The sequence below is a fragment of the Lissotriton vulgaris genome, chromosome 3_1 (assembly GCF_964263255.1).
Source record: "Lissotriton vulgaris chromosome 3_1, aLisVul1.2, whole genome shotgun sequence".
Classification (NCBI taxonomy): Eukaryota; Metazoa; Chordata; class Amphibia; order Caudata; family Salamandridae; genus Lissotriton; species Lissotriton vulgaris.
The window spans coordinates 29,972,861-29,993,431 of NC_141689.1; the positions used below are offsets into that span (position 1 = coordinate 29,972,861).

Consider the following 20,571-nt stretch of genomic DNA (forward strand, 5'->3'; position numbering starts at 1 on the left):
AAGTATCTGTGAACAAAAGTTAACCCAAAGTTAGTTGACAGGGTATAGCGTGTTTTTTTCTATGAGGACGACAAAAGCAAAAGGTCCGTATACCTGATCACAATCTGTGTGGAAATGTAACTCCTCTGCAAATAGTTGTGGGGAAATGGTTCCAGAGACTGCAAAACTCGCCAAAATGGTCGAGAAGGTGCGGCTGAAAAACAAAGAAATGAGTGCCGCTTGAGGAGAACTGTGTATACAAAGAATTCAAGGATTGCGTACAGCGGGGACAGGAGGCCGTTGCAGTTTACCTTTAATATTTGCCGAAAGAGGTTTGTATTCAATCCTTTGTGTGTAGACCCTGAATTGGTCGGGTTGACAGGTGCGCGGCAGTCCGTGTCAGGCTGAAAAAATTACAGAGAGCCTGGTTTTAGTTTATGGAACGCAAAGGCAAGGGTGCGGGTTAGTAGCGCGTTTCCCCATTACGAGCGGGCATACCTTAATCAGGACTCTCAGACTGCGGGGATCCGGGACGCCAATCTGTGCGCGCCGGGGTCCAGGAGTGCGGAGGCCATGACACCTCTGGGATAAATGAATCTGACCATTGGATGTCCAAAGTCATGTGATAACGCAAAGAGTTATGGGAGACGTAGTTTCGCATGGTTATTGAAGGTTGAGCACCGTTGCACAGGGGCCAGCAACATGTGATGAATTTTGGGCACTTCTAAAGATCAGGGCGGCGTGGTTTCACATGTTTACCGGGGGAAGAGCACAGTTAAGCAGAGGCAGGCAACATGTAATGAAGTTTTGTCAGTAGACGCGGGAAACCTCTGAAAGTTCGTTTAATCCATTGATGACTGTATTGAATCGCAGGATGAGAGTTGCCTCATGTTGACTTAGTTTCGATTCCAAGTTGCCTCCTCTGGTATCCATTTCCAATTTGAATAGTACCGTCCATTTTATATCAGACTCAGTGTGACCTGCTTCTGTCCAGTGATTCACTAGAGGTGCGTTGGCTACGGTTCTTCTAACTCTAGATTTATGTTGGCAAATTCGTTGACGGATTTCTTGTGATGTCTTTCCCACGTACAGTTTGTGGAAGGGGCATAGAATTCCATATACCACGTTTTTGGTTTTACAGTTTGTGAAAGCTGAGTGTTTCCAAGAAATGTTATTATAGACAAAGATGTCACCCTCAATTGTTTTATCACAACAGGCACAAGTGCCACATTTGTGATGCCCCCGGACCGGCTGGAGGGAAAACATACTCCTGAGTGTGGGTGATTCCTGTTTGGGTAGCGCCGCGCGTACTAGAAAATTCGCAATACTTTTTTCTTTTTTGAAGGCAAAAAGAGGTGGTTGTTGTAAGCTGTCCTCTAAGTTCTTCACTAAGTGCCAGTTCTGATTGATGATTTTCTTAAGCTGGTTGGCATGCGGGCAGAAGGTGGTCACACAGACCGTCCTTTCAATATGTTGTTTCTCTTTTTTCTCCAGAAGGGCTTCACGCGGGGTCCACCATGCTCTACGCATTGCATTTTTTAGAAGTTTCCTTGGGTACCCACGAGTCATGAGGCGTTCCATCAGATTTTGGGCATGGTCAAAATATTCGTCTTTAAACGTGCAATTGCGCCTAATTCGTAAGAATTGACCAAATGGCAGGTTTTGACGGAGATTTCGCAGATGGTTGCTTGTATAATGTAAAGCCCGGTTGCGGTCTGTTTCTTTTCTAAATAAAGTTGTGGCCAAGGTCCCTTCTGATGAATAAACCTTGACATCCAAAAAAGTGATTTGGTGTTTGTTATAGTTGATAGTAAACTGGATGTTCGTGGTGCGTCTATTTAGCCAACCCAGAAAGTCATTGAGTTGTTCCTCGCTGCCGCTCCAAATGAAAAAGGCATCGTCAATATACCGCATGAAATGGCTAATGCATGGCGAAAATGGATTGTTGTCCAAGATAAATTTAGCCTCAAACAGGCCCATAAATAATACGGCCAGTTCCGGTGCAAAGGGGCAGCCCATGGCCACCCCTTTGATTTGGTAGAAAAAGTCTGAGCCAAACCTAAAAAAAGTTTTTTTGCAATGCTAGTTCAGCTAGAGAGATGATGAAGTCTGTAGGAACCCTCATTGGCTTTTCTCCTATGTTTAAAAAATAGGTAAGGACTTCAAGTGCTTCTTCTTGTGGAATCTGGGTGTATAAAGCAATAACGTCCATAGTCACCAACAACTGAGTAGATGGGTCGAACGTAATGTTGGCCAGTCTGTTAATGAACGCCGTGGTGTCCTGTAGGTGTGCTGGGACTAATGAGATCAGAGGCTTGAGGAAGAAATCTATGTACTTAGATACTGGTTCCCAAAGTGACTCGCAGCCCGAAATAATGGGTCTACCCGGGGGATTTATTTCATTTTTATGGATTTTGGGTAATGCATAAAAAATTGGTATGCGAGGCCTTTTATTATGCAGAAAAGATGATTCTTTTGGGCTGAGGAAACCTTCTTCCAGCCCTCGTTGTATGATGTTTGAAAGTTGTCCTTGTAGATCAATTGTTGGGTCACTTCTGATTTTACGATAGCAGTCCGTATTATCCAATTGGCTCATGACTTCTGCTTTATATTTATCCGTTTGCCAAACCACTACTGCTCCTCCTTTGTCAGCTTGCTTTATTGTTAACAATGGATCATTTTTTAGGGAGAAGATGGCGTCCTTTTGATCCTTGGATAGATTAAATTTGACGTATTGTTTTTTTGACTCCATTTGTGTGATGGCGGATAATACCATTTTTTCAAAAGTTAGGATTTCCTTTGGTACTGTATTTCCCGTTGGACAAAAAGATGATTTCTTACGTAAACCAGTGACCTCTCCACTTGGTTCTATTTCATGGTCTTTGAAAAAGGTCTTAAGTCTGATTTTTCTACAGAACTCAAGGACCTCCAATTTCATTTTCACAAAATCGGTTCTCTTTGAGGGGACAAAAGAGAGTCCTTTTTCAAACACAAGGGTCTCTGTTCTTGTCAGGTCCCTTCCGGATAGATTAAACACCAAGGAGCTCTGTCTGGTCCTGATGAGAATCGGACAAAGGGTCCGATTCGAAACGCGTCGACCTTATCTGTCTGACTTGTTGTCAAAAATTGTATATATTTGCAATTTTTAAACTGGTTTATATTTGGTATTCTTTGAAAACAGTTTTTTTTCTATGCTTTTGTAAATAGTATATGGATTAATTTACTGACCTCTTGTCTTTCCCTTCTATGTTGTCTATTGTGCTATATGTTTGGTATACTGTGAGTAGAAAGGAGTGTAAGAATGTCTGGTTCACGTATGATGTCTGAGTGAGGATGAAAATATATATGCTTCCATTGTCTATTGTTTAGAGTATCTGTCCTTACCCCCCTGGAAATACTTCTTTTTTCCTTCACTGTCTGTCATATATATACATAAAGTTGTTTATTGTGGTTGTGTTTTTCTTCAAAAATTCTTCTCGGAAAAGAAATAAATAATGATGGATTAATTCCAATTTCTGGCTAATAATTGATTGCTTATTAGCACAGGATTAGGCTGGTTTTTACAAAATCAGACCCAGTACTGGCACCTTTTTGTTAATTTGAATATTAGACTCTGCTTTACTGGTGGTGAGTCAAAGCCCTTGTTCGTTGTTTTGAGCTAATTGCTTCCTGGCGCCTCGTTGCCTACTTGCAACTATTCTCTGACCCTGCTCTGACCCTTGAAGCAGGGTCAGAGAATAGTTACAAGTAGGCAACGAGGCACCTGTCCAAGGAATTAAACCTCATCAGGAAGCACTTACAGATATAAAAAACAGGAAGAAGGGAGAGGATGCAAATACACCCATTTTGAGTTGTCAGGAGGGGTTAAACTAAAAGAGATCTTTACAGCACAATTTTCATATGCATTTTGCTAAAAATAAAAAGCTGTATGTTCTGTAGGGGCAACTCAGGAATCTGGCCCTTCAGAGATCCGGCCACTCTTTTTTTCTCTCGTTCTCTCTCTCCCTCTCTCTTTCCCTCTCTTTCTCTCTCTTTCTATCTATCTATCTATCTATCTATCTATCTATCTATCTATCTATCTATCTATCTATCTATCTATCTATCTATCTATCTATCTCTCTCTCCCTCTTCCTCTCCCATAAACGACTGCATGGGTAACTTCGCTATGCAAGCGGCTCGCGAAGACGCAAAAAGCCCCGCGAACACGAAAAAAAACAAAAATCCGCAAATTCGCACAAATTCGCGAATTTTGCGGATTGCAAATTTGAAAATCCGCAAATTCGCGGATCGCGAATTCGCAAAATTCACCCATGCTTACCCTCAATGATGCTTACCTTCAAGACACCCTACAGAAAGATTAGGCCCATGCACCACTCACTACCCCTGGGCATAATGGATGAAAGCTAGGCAAAATGGGTGCAGGCCTGAGAACACTGCCTGCATTCAAAATGGCCCCTTGCCCCCCAGCACATGGCCAGGGCCTGCCTGTACCAGCACTCAAAATGGCACCCACCCACATGGCCAGTCCCCATCAACACCCCAAAAAATCATAAAACACACAAAAATCACCACAATCCAATGCCATCCATGTCCTCCATGATGTTTACATTAAAGAGACCCCACAGAAAGACTCGGTCCATGCACCACTCACTACCCCTTGGGCAAAAGGCCCCAACAGCAGCCAGAAAAATCGAAAAACACACAGAAATCAGCACAATCCCATGCCATCCATGCCCTCAATGAAGCCTAAATTCAAGACACCCCACAGAAAGACTTGCCCATGCACCACTCACTATCCCTGGGCATAATGGATGAAAGCTAGGCAAAATGGGTGCCGGCCCGAGAACACTGCCTGCATTCAAAATGGCCCCTTGCCCCCCAGCACATGGCCAGGGCCTGCCTGTACCAGCACTCAAAATGGCCCCCACCCAAATGGCCAGTCCCCATCAACACCCCAAAAAATCCAAAAACACACAAAAAGCACCACAATCCAATGCCATCCATGACCTCCATGATGTTTACATTAAAGAGACCCCACAGAAAGACTCAGTCCATGCACCACTCACTACCCCTGGGCAAAAGGCCCCAGCAGCAGCCAAAAAAATCGAAAAACACACCAAAATCAGCGCAATCCCATGCCATCCATGCCCTCAATGATGCTTAAATTCAAGACACCCCACAGAATGCCTAGCCCATGCACCACTCACTACCCCTGGGCATAATGGATGAAAGCTAGGCAAAATGGGTGCAGGCCCGAGAACACTGCCTGCATTCAAAATGGCCCCTTGCCCCCCAGCACATGGCCAGGGCCTGCCTGTAAAGTAAAGCAAAAAGGTTTTCCCTATGGGAGGTATTATTTCCTGCTCCTAAACCAGGACTCAAAGCGACAAACTCAATCCACAACATTCATTTGTCTTGCATCTTGTTGGATGGGAGAACACTTACCAGAAAGGAACACAAACAGTCTATTTTAAAAAAAGTATACAATTTATTATAAATAAAAAACATATGAATTCCTATGTATAGCCAGTTAAAAACATGAAATACACAAATAAAACCACCTAATGTGGATATGGAGAAAGTTTTTCGAAAAAGACACTGCTATCTGTCTTAGTTATGTCATTTCGGGCCCTCGTTTGACAACAATGGGGGAATAATATTCCTTTAAACCAGGTTATTTGTTGGCAACACCGAATATGACTTGATGAAAGTGCGCCGACGCGTTTCGGAAGCTTAAGTTGATAATGGCTTCCTTCTTCAGGACAGTCTCTATATGTTTTCTCCACAGAATTGTATCATACCTAATGCACAAATAAAATACGGCTATTAGCTCCTGACTTTATAATTGCTATCTACATGACCTCCATGATGTTTACATTAAAGAGACCCCACAGAAAGACTCTGTCCATGCACCATTCACTACCCCTAGGCAAAAGGCCCCAACAGCAGCCAAAAAAATCGAAAAACACACAAAAATCAGCACAATCCCATGCTATCCATGCCCTCAATGATGCTTAAATTCAAGACACCCCACAGAAAGACTAGGCCCATGCACCACTCACTACCCCTGGGCATAATGGATGAAAGCTAGGCAAAATGGGTGCAGGCCTGAGAACACTGCTGGCATTCAAAATGACCCCTTGCCCCCCAGCACATGGCCAGGGCCTGCCTGTACCAGCACTCAAAATGGCCCCCACCAACATGGCCAGTCCCCATCAACACCCCCACAAATAAAAAAACACACAAAAATCAGCGCAATCCCATGCCATCCATGCCTTCCATGATGTTTACATTAAAGAGACCCCACAGAAAGACTCAGTCCATCCACCACTGAGTACCCCTGGGCAAAAGGCCCCAACAACAGCCCAAAAATCGAAAATTCCACAATTGTAGTTGCAGCAACTGTAATGCCCCAAACAAACTTACTTGTGAAATTTCTAATCCAAAAGTGATCCAAAGAAAGTCAAAAAGGCCTCAAATCCAAATATCCAGCAGCATCCACAAAAAGTAATCCTTCCAGGTCAAGATCCAAATGAAAGTGACCAGCACATGAAGAAAGCACTGGGAGGAGCCTGCTGGACAGGAACAGGAAGTTGGAGACTGTGGGGCGCTTCCTTCCCCCCCCCCCAATGGATTCCTTGCAAAAAAAAGTGCAGGCAAATGTCAACCTGAGGAGTTATTCTGATGAAAATCCTCATTTTCAAAAGGTTTATGCTGCTTGCTGTTGGATTTCTTGTGCAGAATTGCAAATTCTGCAATTTCGCTATTGCGAGATTGTTGCTGCCCGCCGCATCTACGTATTCGCAATTGCGAGCTCTCGCGATGCGTGCTGTTCAAGGTGGCAAGCCGCGATGACGTAATCACGGTCGCCAAACTCCCGCGGGAACCCGCAGCAAGATCCAAAATGGCGCAGCACACGCAAAATATGGAGAAAAACAACTCTGCAAACGCTGAATGACGGTAAGTGAACGCCGCGCGCCGCAATATTGTATCACCAAGCAAAAAAATCCGCTGCGTGCGAATTTGCGAATTTTCGTCAAATTCGCGAGAGTTCGCGGATTGCGAATTTGCCGAAAATCCGCAAATTCCGCGAGCGGAACGGATTTTACGCCCATGCTTAATATCTACCGCCTACAATTAGATGTAATCCTTGATGGAGGTCTTTGCATCCACGAGTTTCTCGAGCGCAATCCCCGTGTACTCCCTTTGACTAGGAGTCTGCTTCCTTCTCTTCTGCTGCTCTGATCGGTCGCTTACCCTTTACAAACTACAGGCATGTGAACTTGCATGGAAGCCCCATCCGTTTGGCCCCGCCACACATACACTAGGGTATGCAACGTCTTCCCACCCTTTCCTCACTATCATTGACAGCTCCCTCGAGGGACCTCGGCGCCTTTCGGCACGGTGGCAAAGTTACAGACACACGTGGTCACATATTTGTGCAAATGGCCCAAAAATCCACGAGTTTGCGAGAAAATTCGCGAACTCGCATATATTTTTGCCATTTCGCTCGAATTCGCGGAACGCGAATTTGCAAAATTTGCCCATAGTTACATTTCACCGTATATCTGGCAAACATCTTTGTAGGTAATGTGTCACATTTCCATGGTGAGTATGTGTTGTGGTACCCTATTGGTGTGTCTCCCTCATGTGTGTCACATCAACATGAGTCACATAACGGTACTGACATTGCTGTAGTAGTCAGCATGCACTGTGTACTTCGGCATTTCAGCATCTCCATGACACATACCAAGTTTGAATCACAAAAAAGGCAAGTATAGTGTAATAGTGAGTTTATTTACATACATGTGTGGAGATAGTGCTGTACATGAGGTTTAGAATCCAAAGTTCACAGATGAGTTTGAAGTATTGGTAGATGAAATGTCCAGAGTTAAGTGGACATTCATCTTCTACATTGGTACTACATGTAACCTCCATGTCATGTTAGGGAGTTGTGTGATGTGCAACAAGGTGAACGCTTTGCACATAAAGACCAATATCCAAAACAGGTTCTGTGTTTCAGGGGGATGTGCATGGGCAACTGTGGCTCACATGTCCCTCTTCGGATGACCCCTCTTCTTCTTCGGGGGGGATCCTCAAGTGCAGACCTCGGCAGTGCATCAGACTCTCCACCAGATTCATCCTCCCTCCTCTGTGGAATTTGCAGATGTTGTTGCAAGAGATGTCGTGGGCACACAGGGAGTTGTGGGCATATTTTTGCTGTTCTGGTGGAGACAGGTCAAGATGTCGCTATGCACCGCAGTAAATTTGTCCCACTTCACCTCCATGCGTACATGATGGCCAGCTTGCTCCTGTTGAATGTCCTTGAGGATCCCCACTACCTGCCTGAATCATCCGGTGCTATCCTGGTATGCATCTATGAGGCGTACCAGTTGGTGGTCATCAGGCAGTCCAGGCCCCTCTGCAGGCCGTGACCTCTGCCTAACACCTCTCCCACCACCCTTAAACACAGGGGCTGGAGCTGTGGTGGCAAGCACAGTAGACCCTGGGCCCCCTTGGGTGTTGCTACTGGTGTCATTTTTCGTAGCTTCCTGGGTGGCCGGTGGCCCTGTGCTGTTTGAATTTGGTGTCCTAGGTCTGTCCATGTTGGTGGGGGTGTTAGGTCTGTGGCCAGATGTTTTTGGTGTTGCTGCAAGGGGTGCAGGTGTTTCTGATGGTGGGGCTGCATGATGACTCACACCGGAGGTGCCAGGTTGATCTTCGTCATCCGAAGAGGACAGAGCCAGATCCACACCAGAGAGCTCATCTTCCACCAGAGTCTGTGACAGGGACTACTCTTCAATGGCTGCTGTTTCTCCAGTAGCACCTGTGTCTAGAAGAGACAGACATTGTCAGTTATGTTACTACAGACATCAATGGTTAACCTATGTATATTGCAACAGGGAGGGAGGAGAGGTACTGATATATTCATCTTGCAATGGGTAGTACTAACAATGAAGGAGGGGGCAAGGGATCACTCATCCTGTGCAGCCATGGTATTTACATGATTTAATTCCTTAGTAAATTCCCTCATATATGTATACAGGAATGGGGTGGTGATTCTTGAATTGCCACCTCAGTGTACTGTAGCAGCATTTACTTTGGTCACCATTGTTGCAAATATGATGTGCCTCCACCTTGAGGTAGACTGGCTGCTTTCCCTGTAGTGTCCAGAGGAGAAATTAGCTCTAGGATCACATGAGACTGGAACATGTTGACCAACAGTGACCGACCCTGGTGCAGTGGATCAGTAGTTGGATCCACACATGCAACACATTTGTTTTTAACTTCATACATCACAATGCACACAATTTTTCTTTGCCTTTGGGTGTTGTAAGTGATTTTGACTCACAGCACTTGAGCAAAGACACACACTCTCAGTTTTACTCTCTGGGCACTACTGGGGAACCAGCCACTTTACCTCCAGTGGGAGGCACAGCATATTTTCTAAAAAGAGAAGGTGCTGATTCCGCGGTCTTGAACATTTTTTGTCCCATCTCCTTGCTCTCAGCCACCGCAAACATTCTGGAAAAAGAGGTACTCTGCTTTCGTAGATTCTAATGACTTGTTGCACAGTTCTCAGTCAGGTCTCAGAGTGGGTTTAATTACGGAGACAGCTCTGCTAGAAGTCATTGAGACTCTGCGGGAAACCTTGGATCAGGGACACTGTGTAATGCTTGTGTTATTAGATCTCCCTTCAGCCTTTGACACTGTGTCCCATAAAATCCTGCTGCACAGATCAGAAAGTCTGGGAGTGTCGGGCAAGGTGTTATCCTGGTTTCATACTTTCCTTGAAGGTCGGTCACAACATGTGGTTCTTCAACCTTTTACCTCCGAAACCAAGTGGCTCTCGTGCGGAGTTCCTCAGGGCTCAGCTCTAAGCACCACACTTTTTAATATTTATCTGGCCCCCTTAGCTGCAGTGGTGGAGAATTCTGGTCTGAAAATCATTAGTTATGCAGATGAAACGCAACTGATGTTCTCGTTTAAGGAAAAGGAGTGTGTGGATTTAGCCAGCTTCAAATCTTGTCTGCTAAACATTGTTGCATGGATGACAGACAATTGTTTGAAGCTGAATACAGAGAAAACTGAAGTTCTTTTCTTCAACAACAAATCCCCCTTGCAATCGGCTCTGTGGTGGCCAACCAAACTTAATCCTCCCCCAACACCGGTCAGGACTGCCGGGAACCTAGGTTTTAAATTGGATATCGCACTTTCAGGAAGGAGCACATTGCGCAGGTGTCAGCAGTGTTTTTTTGGAAACTCAAGACCCTGCGCAGATTCTTCCATTTTCTCCCGGTAGACTGTCGGAAAACAGTCATCCATGCAGTCATAACATCACGCCTAGACTATGTTAATAGTCTGTTCATTGGACTTCCGGAATATTTGATGGCCAGTCTTCAGATAATTCAAAATGCGGCAGCCAGACTTATCAGAAATGTTCCGATAATGCATAGCATCTCCCCTCATCTGGTGAGTTTGTAATGGCTGCCGATAAAGAATAGAGTCCTCTTTAAGACACTGATGTTGGTTCATCGGGATTTGCATGATGTTGGCCCAAAATATTTGAAAGCTAGAACCCAGAGGCACGTGCAATCAAGGACATTATGTTCCAATCATCAGAACTTCCTGAAGGTCCCTAGATTCTCAAAAGTTGGGGCAGGCGGGGTTTCTCAGTACGAACCCCTTCGCTCTGGAACTCGATGCCTGAAGAGCTTAGGAAAATTCTTCAGGAATTGGCCGTCAGAGGAGCTCTGAAACATGGTTGTTTTGTTTGGATTAGGCTGGTCTCCCGCTCTTTGTGGGGTCTTTGGTCTCTGCAGTTGTGACTAGCGCCGGAACACTTCCGTTGGAGGTAGCTGTGCGCTATATAAATGACTATATGGAATAAATAAATATTTGCAACAATGGGGAGCCAATGATGATGCAGCTACAGTACACTGATGCGGAAAAGCATGATATCACGCATTATGCATGTGTACATATCTGAGGCTTTCAATGGAGGCAACACTATCAGTAATGAACCAGGTTGCACTGGAAGAGTGAACCATTCACCCCTCCTTGATTTTTGTAACAATGTTTGATATACATGACATTTACAACAGGACGTCAGGATGCATGCCTGAACACTGCATTGTCTTCAGTCGTCACAGACAGAGATTGATTTTGTGGTAGCACATTGCCCTGCCAACATGAAACCTTTCAATGTGCATGTTGATGTGTGTGCATACCCAGCTCATGTATGGATTGTGATGTACATGGTCATTGGTCCTCAAAGGCCATCAGGTGGCTGACACAAGAGTGTAATCCCTGTCAACATTGGACTCTGATTTCCTGTGAGGGTGTGTGACTGTGCTGGCAAGATGGCAGACAGTGGAGTACTGGTGTTTGGTGGTGGCTAATTCCCAGAAGGGTCTTTTGCTCCTCACAACAGAGCCCAGTCCCAGGGTACTTGCCAGCCCATTTCCACCCCCTCTGAGTTGAGCATGGTGCAGTGTGGGCTTGCTGGGCCATGTAGGTGGCTGAGGTTTGTGAGTGACTGCAACTCCCACCATGCTCTGGCCTACACCCCCTTCCCAGCATGCCCTTACATCCCTCCTTCTGACTCTGCTTCCCTGTGAGAAGGGGGGGCCTGTGCTGACAAGATGGCAGACAGTGGAGTTCTGGTGTTTGGTGGTGGCCAATTACCAGCAGGGCCTTGTGCGCCCCACAACAGAACCCAGTCCCAGGGTACTTACCAGCTCATTCCCACCCCCTCTGAGGTGAGCATTCTTCAGAGAGATGCTGATGGTCCAAATGGGAGGGGGGCATTATCTGTGACAACAGCCACATCATGCTTTTGTATACACTCACTTCACCAGCATACCCACTATTCCTTCCTGTCAGTCAGCTTCACTGTGAGATAGTGGTTATGGTGGAAAGAATGTCTGACAGTGTTTACTCAGATTAGTGCCACTGCCTTGCCCTATTTGTTGGTAGGTTTGTATATGTCATGACACACTTAAAAATCACTATGATGCGGCCATCATTGTGTTTGTCTGACTAGCATTGAGTTGCTGGGCTGATTGAGTTTTGTTTACTATGCCTTTGCTGTCAGTGCATGGTTTCACTGTCCCCTTAACGGTGATGTGTGTGTATTGCGACAAACTATTGAGTATATTGCTCACCAGGCTCTGGTTTGTCTTTTAGGCCATGGATGCCCTCTGGTTGTAAGAGGGCCTGCATCTTATCCTTCCAGGACCTGATGTAGACTGGTTTAGCAGGAGGGCCATTGCCAGTATGCTGGCTCAAGGCATGTTCCTTCTAGAGGAGCTTCTTGACCCTCCTGCGCATGTCATACCACCTGTTCTGGTTGTCGGTCTTTGTATGATACACTGGTGGGTGTGCATTCACCTTGTCCAAGATCCTCTCCCACATCCTTGTTTTATGTGACATGGGGGTCCTTTGTACCAATGTGCCAAACAAATGTGGCTCCAAAGGTGGCATGGTGATGGGTGGTGGTGAGGAGTGATGTGGATGGGTTTGAGTGTGAGTGCAAGTGAATGTCTGTTTTGGTAGGTGTATGTGTGAGAGCTTTTGGAGGGGAGCTGATGGTGTGTAGGTTGTGTGATGGGTGAGTTGTGTGTGTGTCTGTGGTTGGTATCTCAGGTTGTTCTGTGCTGGCTGCTCTGTTGTATTTGCAAAGGATCATTGTAGTGCATTTTTGCCTTTTGTGGGTGTCTTTGTGACTTTTTTTTGTTTTGTTATTTATTGATTTTGTCATAGCTTGTTTGGTCCTTTTTTGTGTTTTTCCCATTGTTTTTGTGGGCATGTCGAAGGCATTCTTCTGACCAAGTCGGACGCTCATATTGGCTTGTGGGGGCTGCTCCGTGTCTTTCACGCTGATTGTGTTCTGTGTTGCATGCGAGTCAATCGAGGTGGTATCTCTCGCATCAGGTATGTTTTTGGGCCATGTCGGTCATGCGGCTTGGGCTCCGTGCGAATCGGTTGGGTGTTTCGTGTCTTTTGTATCGTACTGTGCATGTCGGACATCACAGGTACGTATTGGTGGGGTTCATTCCGGGTTCGTGTCGGTCAGTGCGGTTCGTGTCCATTTTCCATCCAGATAGCTGATTTTTGTACGGCTCGGTCGTACGGCTTGTTTTCCGTACGGCTCGGTTGTAGGTCAGGGGTTTTACATCATACTGCACGGGTCATACGGTGCCGGTAGGTGTCGGTCATACCCCGTTCCCGGTACGAGTCGGTCGGGCCGATTTCCGAACGTAATCGGAATTGACTCCTAAGTAGGGTTGGGAATTTCAACTGAATCGAAGCTCCTGACTTTCTTAAAGGCTCCTTTCTTTTCCAAGCTCCCATTGCCTATTGGATGTTACTACTGAGAGATCCATTTTTATTTCAATTTTTGCTCCATCCAGATCTAATGATGTATTCTTCAAGGTCTTAGCCAGGATCTTTTCCTTCAACGAATACGAGAGGAAATTAACAAAAATTCTCCTAGGTTTAGATCTGTTTGCATTTATCCTGAACGGGTCTCTTGGATACTTTGAATGTCTCTGGCAATTTCATCTTCTGGTTCCTCCACCTAAAGCTCCTTTTTAAGCATTTGAATGAACCACAAAACTCTTAATATCACTTCCTTCCTTACCCTAAGGGAGTCTTAAAATTTTCTATTTATTTCTCCTCTGGAAATAATCCAGCCACTCCACTCTTTCATCCTGATCTCTCTCCCTTGTGCTAAGACCTTCTTTCTCTTTTCTGTTGACTTGCACCACTTCTTTAAGTTCTCTTACTTCTGCTGCTAAAGCTAGAGTCCTTCCACCTATGTCATCTATCTTCTTCTCCAAAACATTACACACTGACCTTATTTCTCTCTGATTCAGCTCTGATACGTATCTCCAGTGTGAGATTGGCAAGCAGACCAGTGATAGAGGTATCCCTATTCATGTGGTTTGTACCTACATTTCCCATCTCTTTCTGCGCAGCACTAGGATGGTCCACAGACATTAGCTTAATCTGGCTCGCTTTTTTGTTTCGGGATCTACCCTGTGAGTCAGGGGAGGACTGGTCTAAAAGTCCGTACTGGCATTTGGAGAAATTTCCCCCTCCAGAGAATAATCTACTCCCCCCATCTCTGAGGCCAACACCTGAAAACGATTTGGGCTCAAATGGCCTGTCCATTTCCTCAGATTCGGCACTCCACTTATATTCCCTTCTCCAACTAATTGATGTTTCAACAACAGGACTGTTTGAAACATAGGTGCTGTGCAAGAGGAAAACATGGCGGCCGGCTAGAGTCAGGTCGCGGGTGAACTGGGAGGCATGCAGTGAAGTTTTTGCATTTTTGCGTTTTGGTGATGGAGAGCGGGAGCCGCGATTAATTGTGATTGATTGCGGGGAGTAAAGGAACCAAAAAACAGAAGCGGTAGCAGTAGAGACAGTTACGGCTGGAGACTAACAGAGCTTACCGGTATATTCTATGTTCGGCTCGGAGCTTTAAAGTACCCAGGCGGCCAGGCAGGGGAGATCAATCACAACTCTATTGAGTCCCTTCAGATGGGAGGAGTCCTGAGGAGAGAGCAACCAAGGCATAGCAGCCGTGGCTGAGAGCGTCACTGGAGCTGCACGAGGGGCATTGGGTAGCTGCAAGGATTCTCTTCCAGGGAAACGGTGGAGGCGTCAGCAGAATTGTTGAGTTTAGAGGGGGTATCGATAACAGCAAGGACCACTCTGTTTCTGGTACAACAGAGGTGCAAGCACAGGCACTAGTGGTGCCTCTATCAGTAGGGCCCCCAGAATTGAAGATAATTGGTAAAGAAAAATGAGCAATAAATAACAAAGCAAGTACAGAAAGTGGGGGAAGGGGCAATGGTACTGATGTAAATACTAGTGCAAAGGGAGTCTCCCGATACTCGTTGAGGAGAGTGGGTAAGGGGAGCAGGGTGGAAGTCCCCAAGCTGCAGGATAATACTCATAAAGGTGTTAAAGAGTGAGGAATGAGCAGGAAAGAAGTAAAGGAAGTAAAACCTAGAGGAGGATTATTGGGTAAGGAAAGCACAATTCGTAAAAAAAATCTAAAGAGAGGTAGTGCTGCGCATAAGATCAAAGTGACCCCCTTGCTTAGGACCTACTTTAAAGTAATACCAAAAACCCTAGTGTTTAGGGGTAATCCTGCAATGGTGGCAAGTGAGTCCCATTTCAATCAATGTGGACAAAGATTGTTCAGAAGAAATGTTTGTGTAATTTTTCTGTTTTCCTTTAAGAAAAGTGAACTACTTAAAAAAAATGATATTGCTTTATTTAAAAGCAACCACAGACATGGCAGTCTGATAGCCCCAGCAACCATCCCTCTCATTGTGTCAATTGTAGTGTGCGATAATTTGCAATCTAACTCATGAATATTGATGAGGGAATGTCATATTGTGACCAAATATAATTCAGTTTTTTGTGAACTGACCTATTGGTACATAAGCCAGTTTTCAAAATACCCAAGCATTCCGTTGAAGTCGGAGCGCAAATTGCAACCACTTTTCCAGCATTCATTTCACTAAATTGCAAATAAGACATCATTAATTTCAAATCATTGTTAGTTGCTATTTTTGATTTCTCACTTGGAATATTTTTTACTTGAAGCTCTTAGAAACCTTTGATTGCTCACTGCACATCCTATTGTTAACTCTGAGGTTGAATGAGTTTTCTTTCTTTGTCAAATTAATTTTCAATTAAATTTATATTTACCCTAAGAACAACCATTCGAATTGAGTCCTAGAAGAACTCTGATGGGTCCCAATTAAATGTTCAGTGGAAAACTTAGCATCTAGGTCTTGGAATCATTCTCAAATCCAGTGCTGCACACAACCGGTTTCATACAAAAAAGTGTCCTTTTAAATAAGTATTTATATTTTCATCTGTTATCCTCATGTAACCTACTTTATGTTTAGTGTTAACTGTTCTGAGTGAAAGGATCCTCCGACCTCATTTAAAATCCACCAAACAGCATGTTCCTGTTAAATCTACTCTGTGAGCTGATGTTTGTGATAAATATCTATTTGATCAGTAGGTGAATGTGTTTCCCTTCTTGCAGTGATTTTGTTTAAATAGCACACTCTTTCTCAAAGGTATGTTCCTTGTTCTGTTCTTGTTTTGCTACAGATGCCCCGCTCAGCCTGCACTGAGAGTTGCCTTCCTGGATACCGTAAAGCTCCTATAGAAGGGAAGCCCATCTGTTGCTTTGAGTGTTTGCCATGTGCAGAAGGGGAGTTTTCAAATAGCACAGGTGAAAAAAGTAATTAAAATGCATACTACTGCCTGTTTCATGTCTCATTACGGCAATAGCACTGATGTTATATTATGCTGAAGAGTGTAAAGCAAATATAACCTGTAAGTGGCAAATCTGGTAAAAATGTTTAATATCACTATCATCTTCTATGGCACACCCTTCTTATAAACATTTGAGAATTAATTGACCTAGGGGTCTATTTACCAAATTCTCTAGCAATGCAGTGCAGCAGCCAAAAATACTGCATTGCTTTTACATTAAATTCCGTCTGGGTCACAAATCGACCTACCTCATGAATATTAATGATGCAGGTCACAGTAGAGACCCACTAGAAATGATGGCCATCACAGAGATATAGGTCTTCTTGGGTCAGAAGATCACCATATTTATGATTGCTTAAAATAAAAAAATATTTTTTTTAAATAAAAGAACAACCCTTTACAAAACAAATTAAAGGGCCCAGATGTAGGTAAATCACATTTACCGATTTTGAAATACCGAATTTTACCGATTCGGTATTTCAAAATCGGTAAATGGGATGTAGGTACCAACATCTGGATTTGTTACTGATTCCTTAAAAATTCGGTATTTACCGATTCGGTAAATACCGAATCAGTATTTGCTATTGAATCCTATGGGCCTTGAAGCCCATAGGATTCAATTCAAATACCGATTCGGTATTTACGGAATCGGTAAATACCGAATTTGTCAAGGGTGCAGGGGGTGTCACTTTGACACCCTCTAGCACCCCCAAAACCGGCATGTGTGCAATGTGGCACACAGACATGCCCTAAGGGCACGTCTGTCTGTCACATGGCACATGTGTACATGCACAGATGTGCATGTACACAGGAATCAGTATTTTACCATGGATTTGTATTCCATGGTAAAATACCGATTCTGAAAGCCATGTGCCAATGGAAAATTGGCTACCCACATATCAATCTAGCATTTTCGGTAATTTTACCGAATCGGTAAATATTACCGATTCGGTAAAATTACGGATTCGGTAATATTACCGAATCGGTAAAATTACCGAATATGTGCACCTACATCTCCATAGCCCTTTACCGATCGGAAACGGACGAAAATCGGTATTTTCGTCCGATTCCGATCGGTAAAGGGCTACCTACATCTGGCCCTAGATGATTTCCTCAAAGGAAAATGGGTTGTGTTTCACAAGAAAACAATGACATTTTTACCCTTCATTTTCCCACATTCTCAATGGTGAAGGGATCCACTAGCCATCCCTTCTTGTTTGCAAATGGGTTACAACCTCCTTTGAGAAGGTAGTAAAATATAAATGTGTTTCAAATGGAAGTCGGTTGCAAAACATTAGTACATACAAAGGAGAGTCAGTTTCACTATTATCTCCTTCTAAATACTGCATTACAAACCCAAATTATGATTCTGTAGAATAGCATTTTGGTGTTTGTACTCCAAAAATGTATTTTAAGGTTGCAACCAGCCTGATTCTATGAATTGAGCAGTTTGCTACCTCAAAAATGCTTTGCATGTCTTGTCCCAAGTTCCATTTATTTTAGTAGTTTTATAGTAATCAAAAAGACTTTAGATCTTCACTGGCTCCCAGTGGAACAGAGAGCCATGTTTGCATTCTCTTTCAAGCTATTCAGGGAACAGGGCCTAATTTCATCTCTTCACGAATTAGCAAGTACTCTCCCCAGCGCACTTTGAGATCTATGCACTTGAATCTTCTGGTGGTTACCAGATTCAAACGCATACGCACTGGCGGCATCCGTTTCTCCTTCTTGGGATAGAGGTTCTGGAACTCTTTGCCCATCTCATTGAGGCTTAAGGTGGATTGCATGCATTTCAGAAAGCAGCTCAAAACATGGTTGTTTAATTTGGCCTAATACTAGTCGCTTCTTTGATTAGCAGATCTCACTTTTTCTGAACCTCAGCGCCAAGAAACCTGCTGGTGTACGTGCGCTTCCATAAATTCCCAAATAACATAACATAACAATGAGAATAGCATTCACTCAATAGGAAACCTGATGTGCATGAAATAAGAGGGGTGCATTCTAAATTGCGTGTAACGCAACAGCATTAAATGATTTATCGTTATCGTACAGCAACACATTGATCAATATTTGCACCTCGGATTGCATCTAATCGAAATTCTCTAAACTCAACACCAGATTGTCTACATTGAGAAATCGAAAAGCAAATTGCAGTAATTACTTGTGTTGTGACAGTGCTATCTTGTTCACAGGAAATATAATTGTGTGATGTATTGACCCCTTAGTATCACTGTGCTTTACAGGCCAGTAGCAGCTATAGCTCTTTCAGGGGGAAACTTTTGGAACATTTCTTATCAAACGGAAGCTTCAGTTTCATGTGTGTTGTGTTATGTTAATCAGTCATTTTGCAATATTTAGGTTTTTAACAAAAAAAATTTCTTATGTTTTATATTTTAGATATGGAAAATTGTGTAAGATGCCCGGAGGACCAGTGGCCCAATGACAGAAAGGATGGTTGTATCCAGAAAGCCATTGTTTATCTCGCTTATGGTGATTTCCTTGGAGCAGTGTTGGCATCTGTATCTATTGTACTATCCATGTCCACAGCTGGTGTTTTGGGAATCTTTCTCAGATATATGGAAACCCCAATAGTGAAGGCCAACAACAAGGATCTCAGCTACGCTCTCCTTCTATCTCTGCTGCTGGCCTTCCTCAGCTCTCTTCTATTCATTGGACGCCCTGCATTATTGACATGTTTGATCCAACAAGCTGCATTTGGGATTATTTTCACTGTTTCTGTATCTTGCGTATTAGTGAAAACCATCACTGTTGTAATTGCCTTCAATGCCATCAAGCCAGGTAGCAGGCTAAGCAGATGGCTGGGATCTCAGGTGTCTGCATCTATGGTCCTCGTGTGCACACTGGGGTCAGTAGTAATTTGTCTCACTTGGCTGCTCACTTATCCTCCCCATCCAGCCACTGACACTCAGTCTGAAATTGGAAAGGTGATCCTACTATGTGACAACGGTTCTGTCACTGCTTTCTATGGGATGCTTGCTTACATGGGTCTGCTGGCCTTTGCCAGCTTTACTGTGGCCTTCCTCGCCAGGAACCTTCCTGATAGATTCAATGAGGCCAAGCTCATCACATTCAGCATGCTGGTCTTCTGCAGCGTCTGGGTGTCCTTCCTTCCAGCCTACCTTAGCACTAAGGGTAGATACATGGTGGCCGTGGAGATCTTCGCCATCTTGGCTTCCAGTGCTGGGCTGCTGGGCTGTATATTCATTCCCAAGTGTTACATCATTCTGTTCAGACCAGATATCAACAAAAGATGCATTTAAAAGTCAGAAGTAATTTATATTCACAGTATCGAATGTATACCCTTGTCATCATGGGATTTGACAAAGAGCTTGTCCATCTTTTTCTGTTAGAAAATCTATTACTGTTTCAATTGAATTACTCACTCATATCCCAAACATGGTAAAGAGCTCAGCACAAAGGCTCATAATGTAACTAAAAGTTATCAACTAAATATGTTGTTGAGTAATTATGTACCAGGAAAATAAATTACTGTGTTAAGTTGATGTTGTCTGCCTGTGGCTTCCACAGTTGCTATGTGCAATCGTTCCCTGTACATATATCCGTTTTACCTTTTATGTTAAACAGTTATTTTCTGTGATTTTCAATTATCTCTGTTTCTGGAATGTATGATAATTTCCAATGTGGAGCTCACCTGTCTACATGTCAAATGAATGCTATTGTGTAAATCATTCCGATAGAAGACATACTATGGCTTACCAATTATTGGATATAAGACTAAAAGGAATCAAATAGACTGTGACTCTGTGTACGTCAACACCCTGGTGGAGTACACAAATTGTTTTATCTCTTCAAGAAACTGGTGGCTTGTTACAGTAGTCAAAGCAGCCATACTTTTTTTTTAGCCCTTACTGGACGCCAATGCAAAGCACTCTGAAAGTCCAAGATTTGACACTGTTTTCATAGGCCCTCCAAAACATAGGATTTTGACCTTGTAGCAACTTTTTTTTTCAAAAAAATAATAAGGATTTCAGCAAAGCATAAGCATGCAGTATACAACCCAGTACATACTATAATGTTGAGGATAGTGTGTCCTGCAAATAACATCTGAAATTACAGAACCGCCACTCACACAATTGATAAACTACAATGAGGAGAGAAAAAAGGAGGGGGCAAACTGCTCAGCTAGGGAAAACAATTAAAGACTCTACAAAGAAATCTCGATGGCACATGCTCAGACGATTTTGACAGTCACATAGGATTGCAATCAAACCAGTAAAACTATAGAGCTGGGAT

The 20,571-nt window shown here is 43.8% G+C and overlaps 1 protein-coding gene across 1 annotated transcript in view; it reads left to right on the forward strand.

Moving 5' to 3' along the window:
• Positions 1-19,735, forward strand: part of LOC147725860 (vomeronasal type-2 receptor 26-like) — a 299,837-nt gene extending 280,102 nt beyond the window's left edge. Inside the window, exons 5-6 of the mRNA XM_086962808.1 lie at positions 16,129-16,252; positions 18,694-19,735. Coding sequence (XP_086818934.1) covers positions 16,129-16,252; positions 18,694-19,577 — 1,008 coding nt within the window. The 3' untranslated portion in view covers positions 19,578-19,735. The remainder of the gene's footprint in view (positions 1-16,128; positions 16,253-18,693) is intronic.
• The last annotated feature ends 836 nt before the right edge of the window (positions 19,736-20,571 follow it).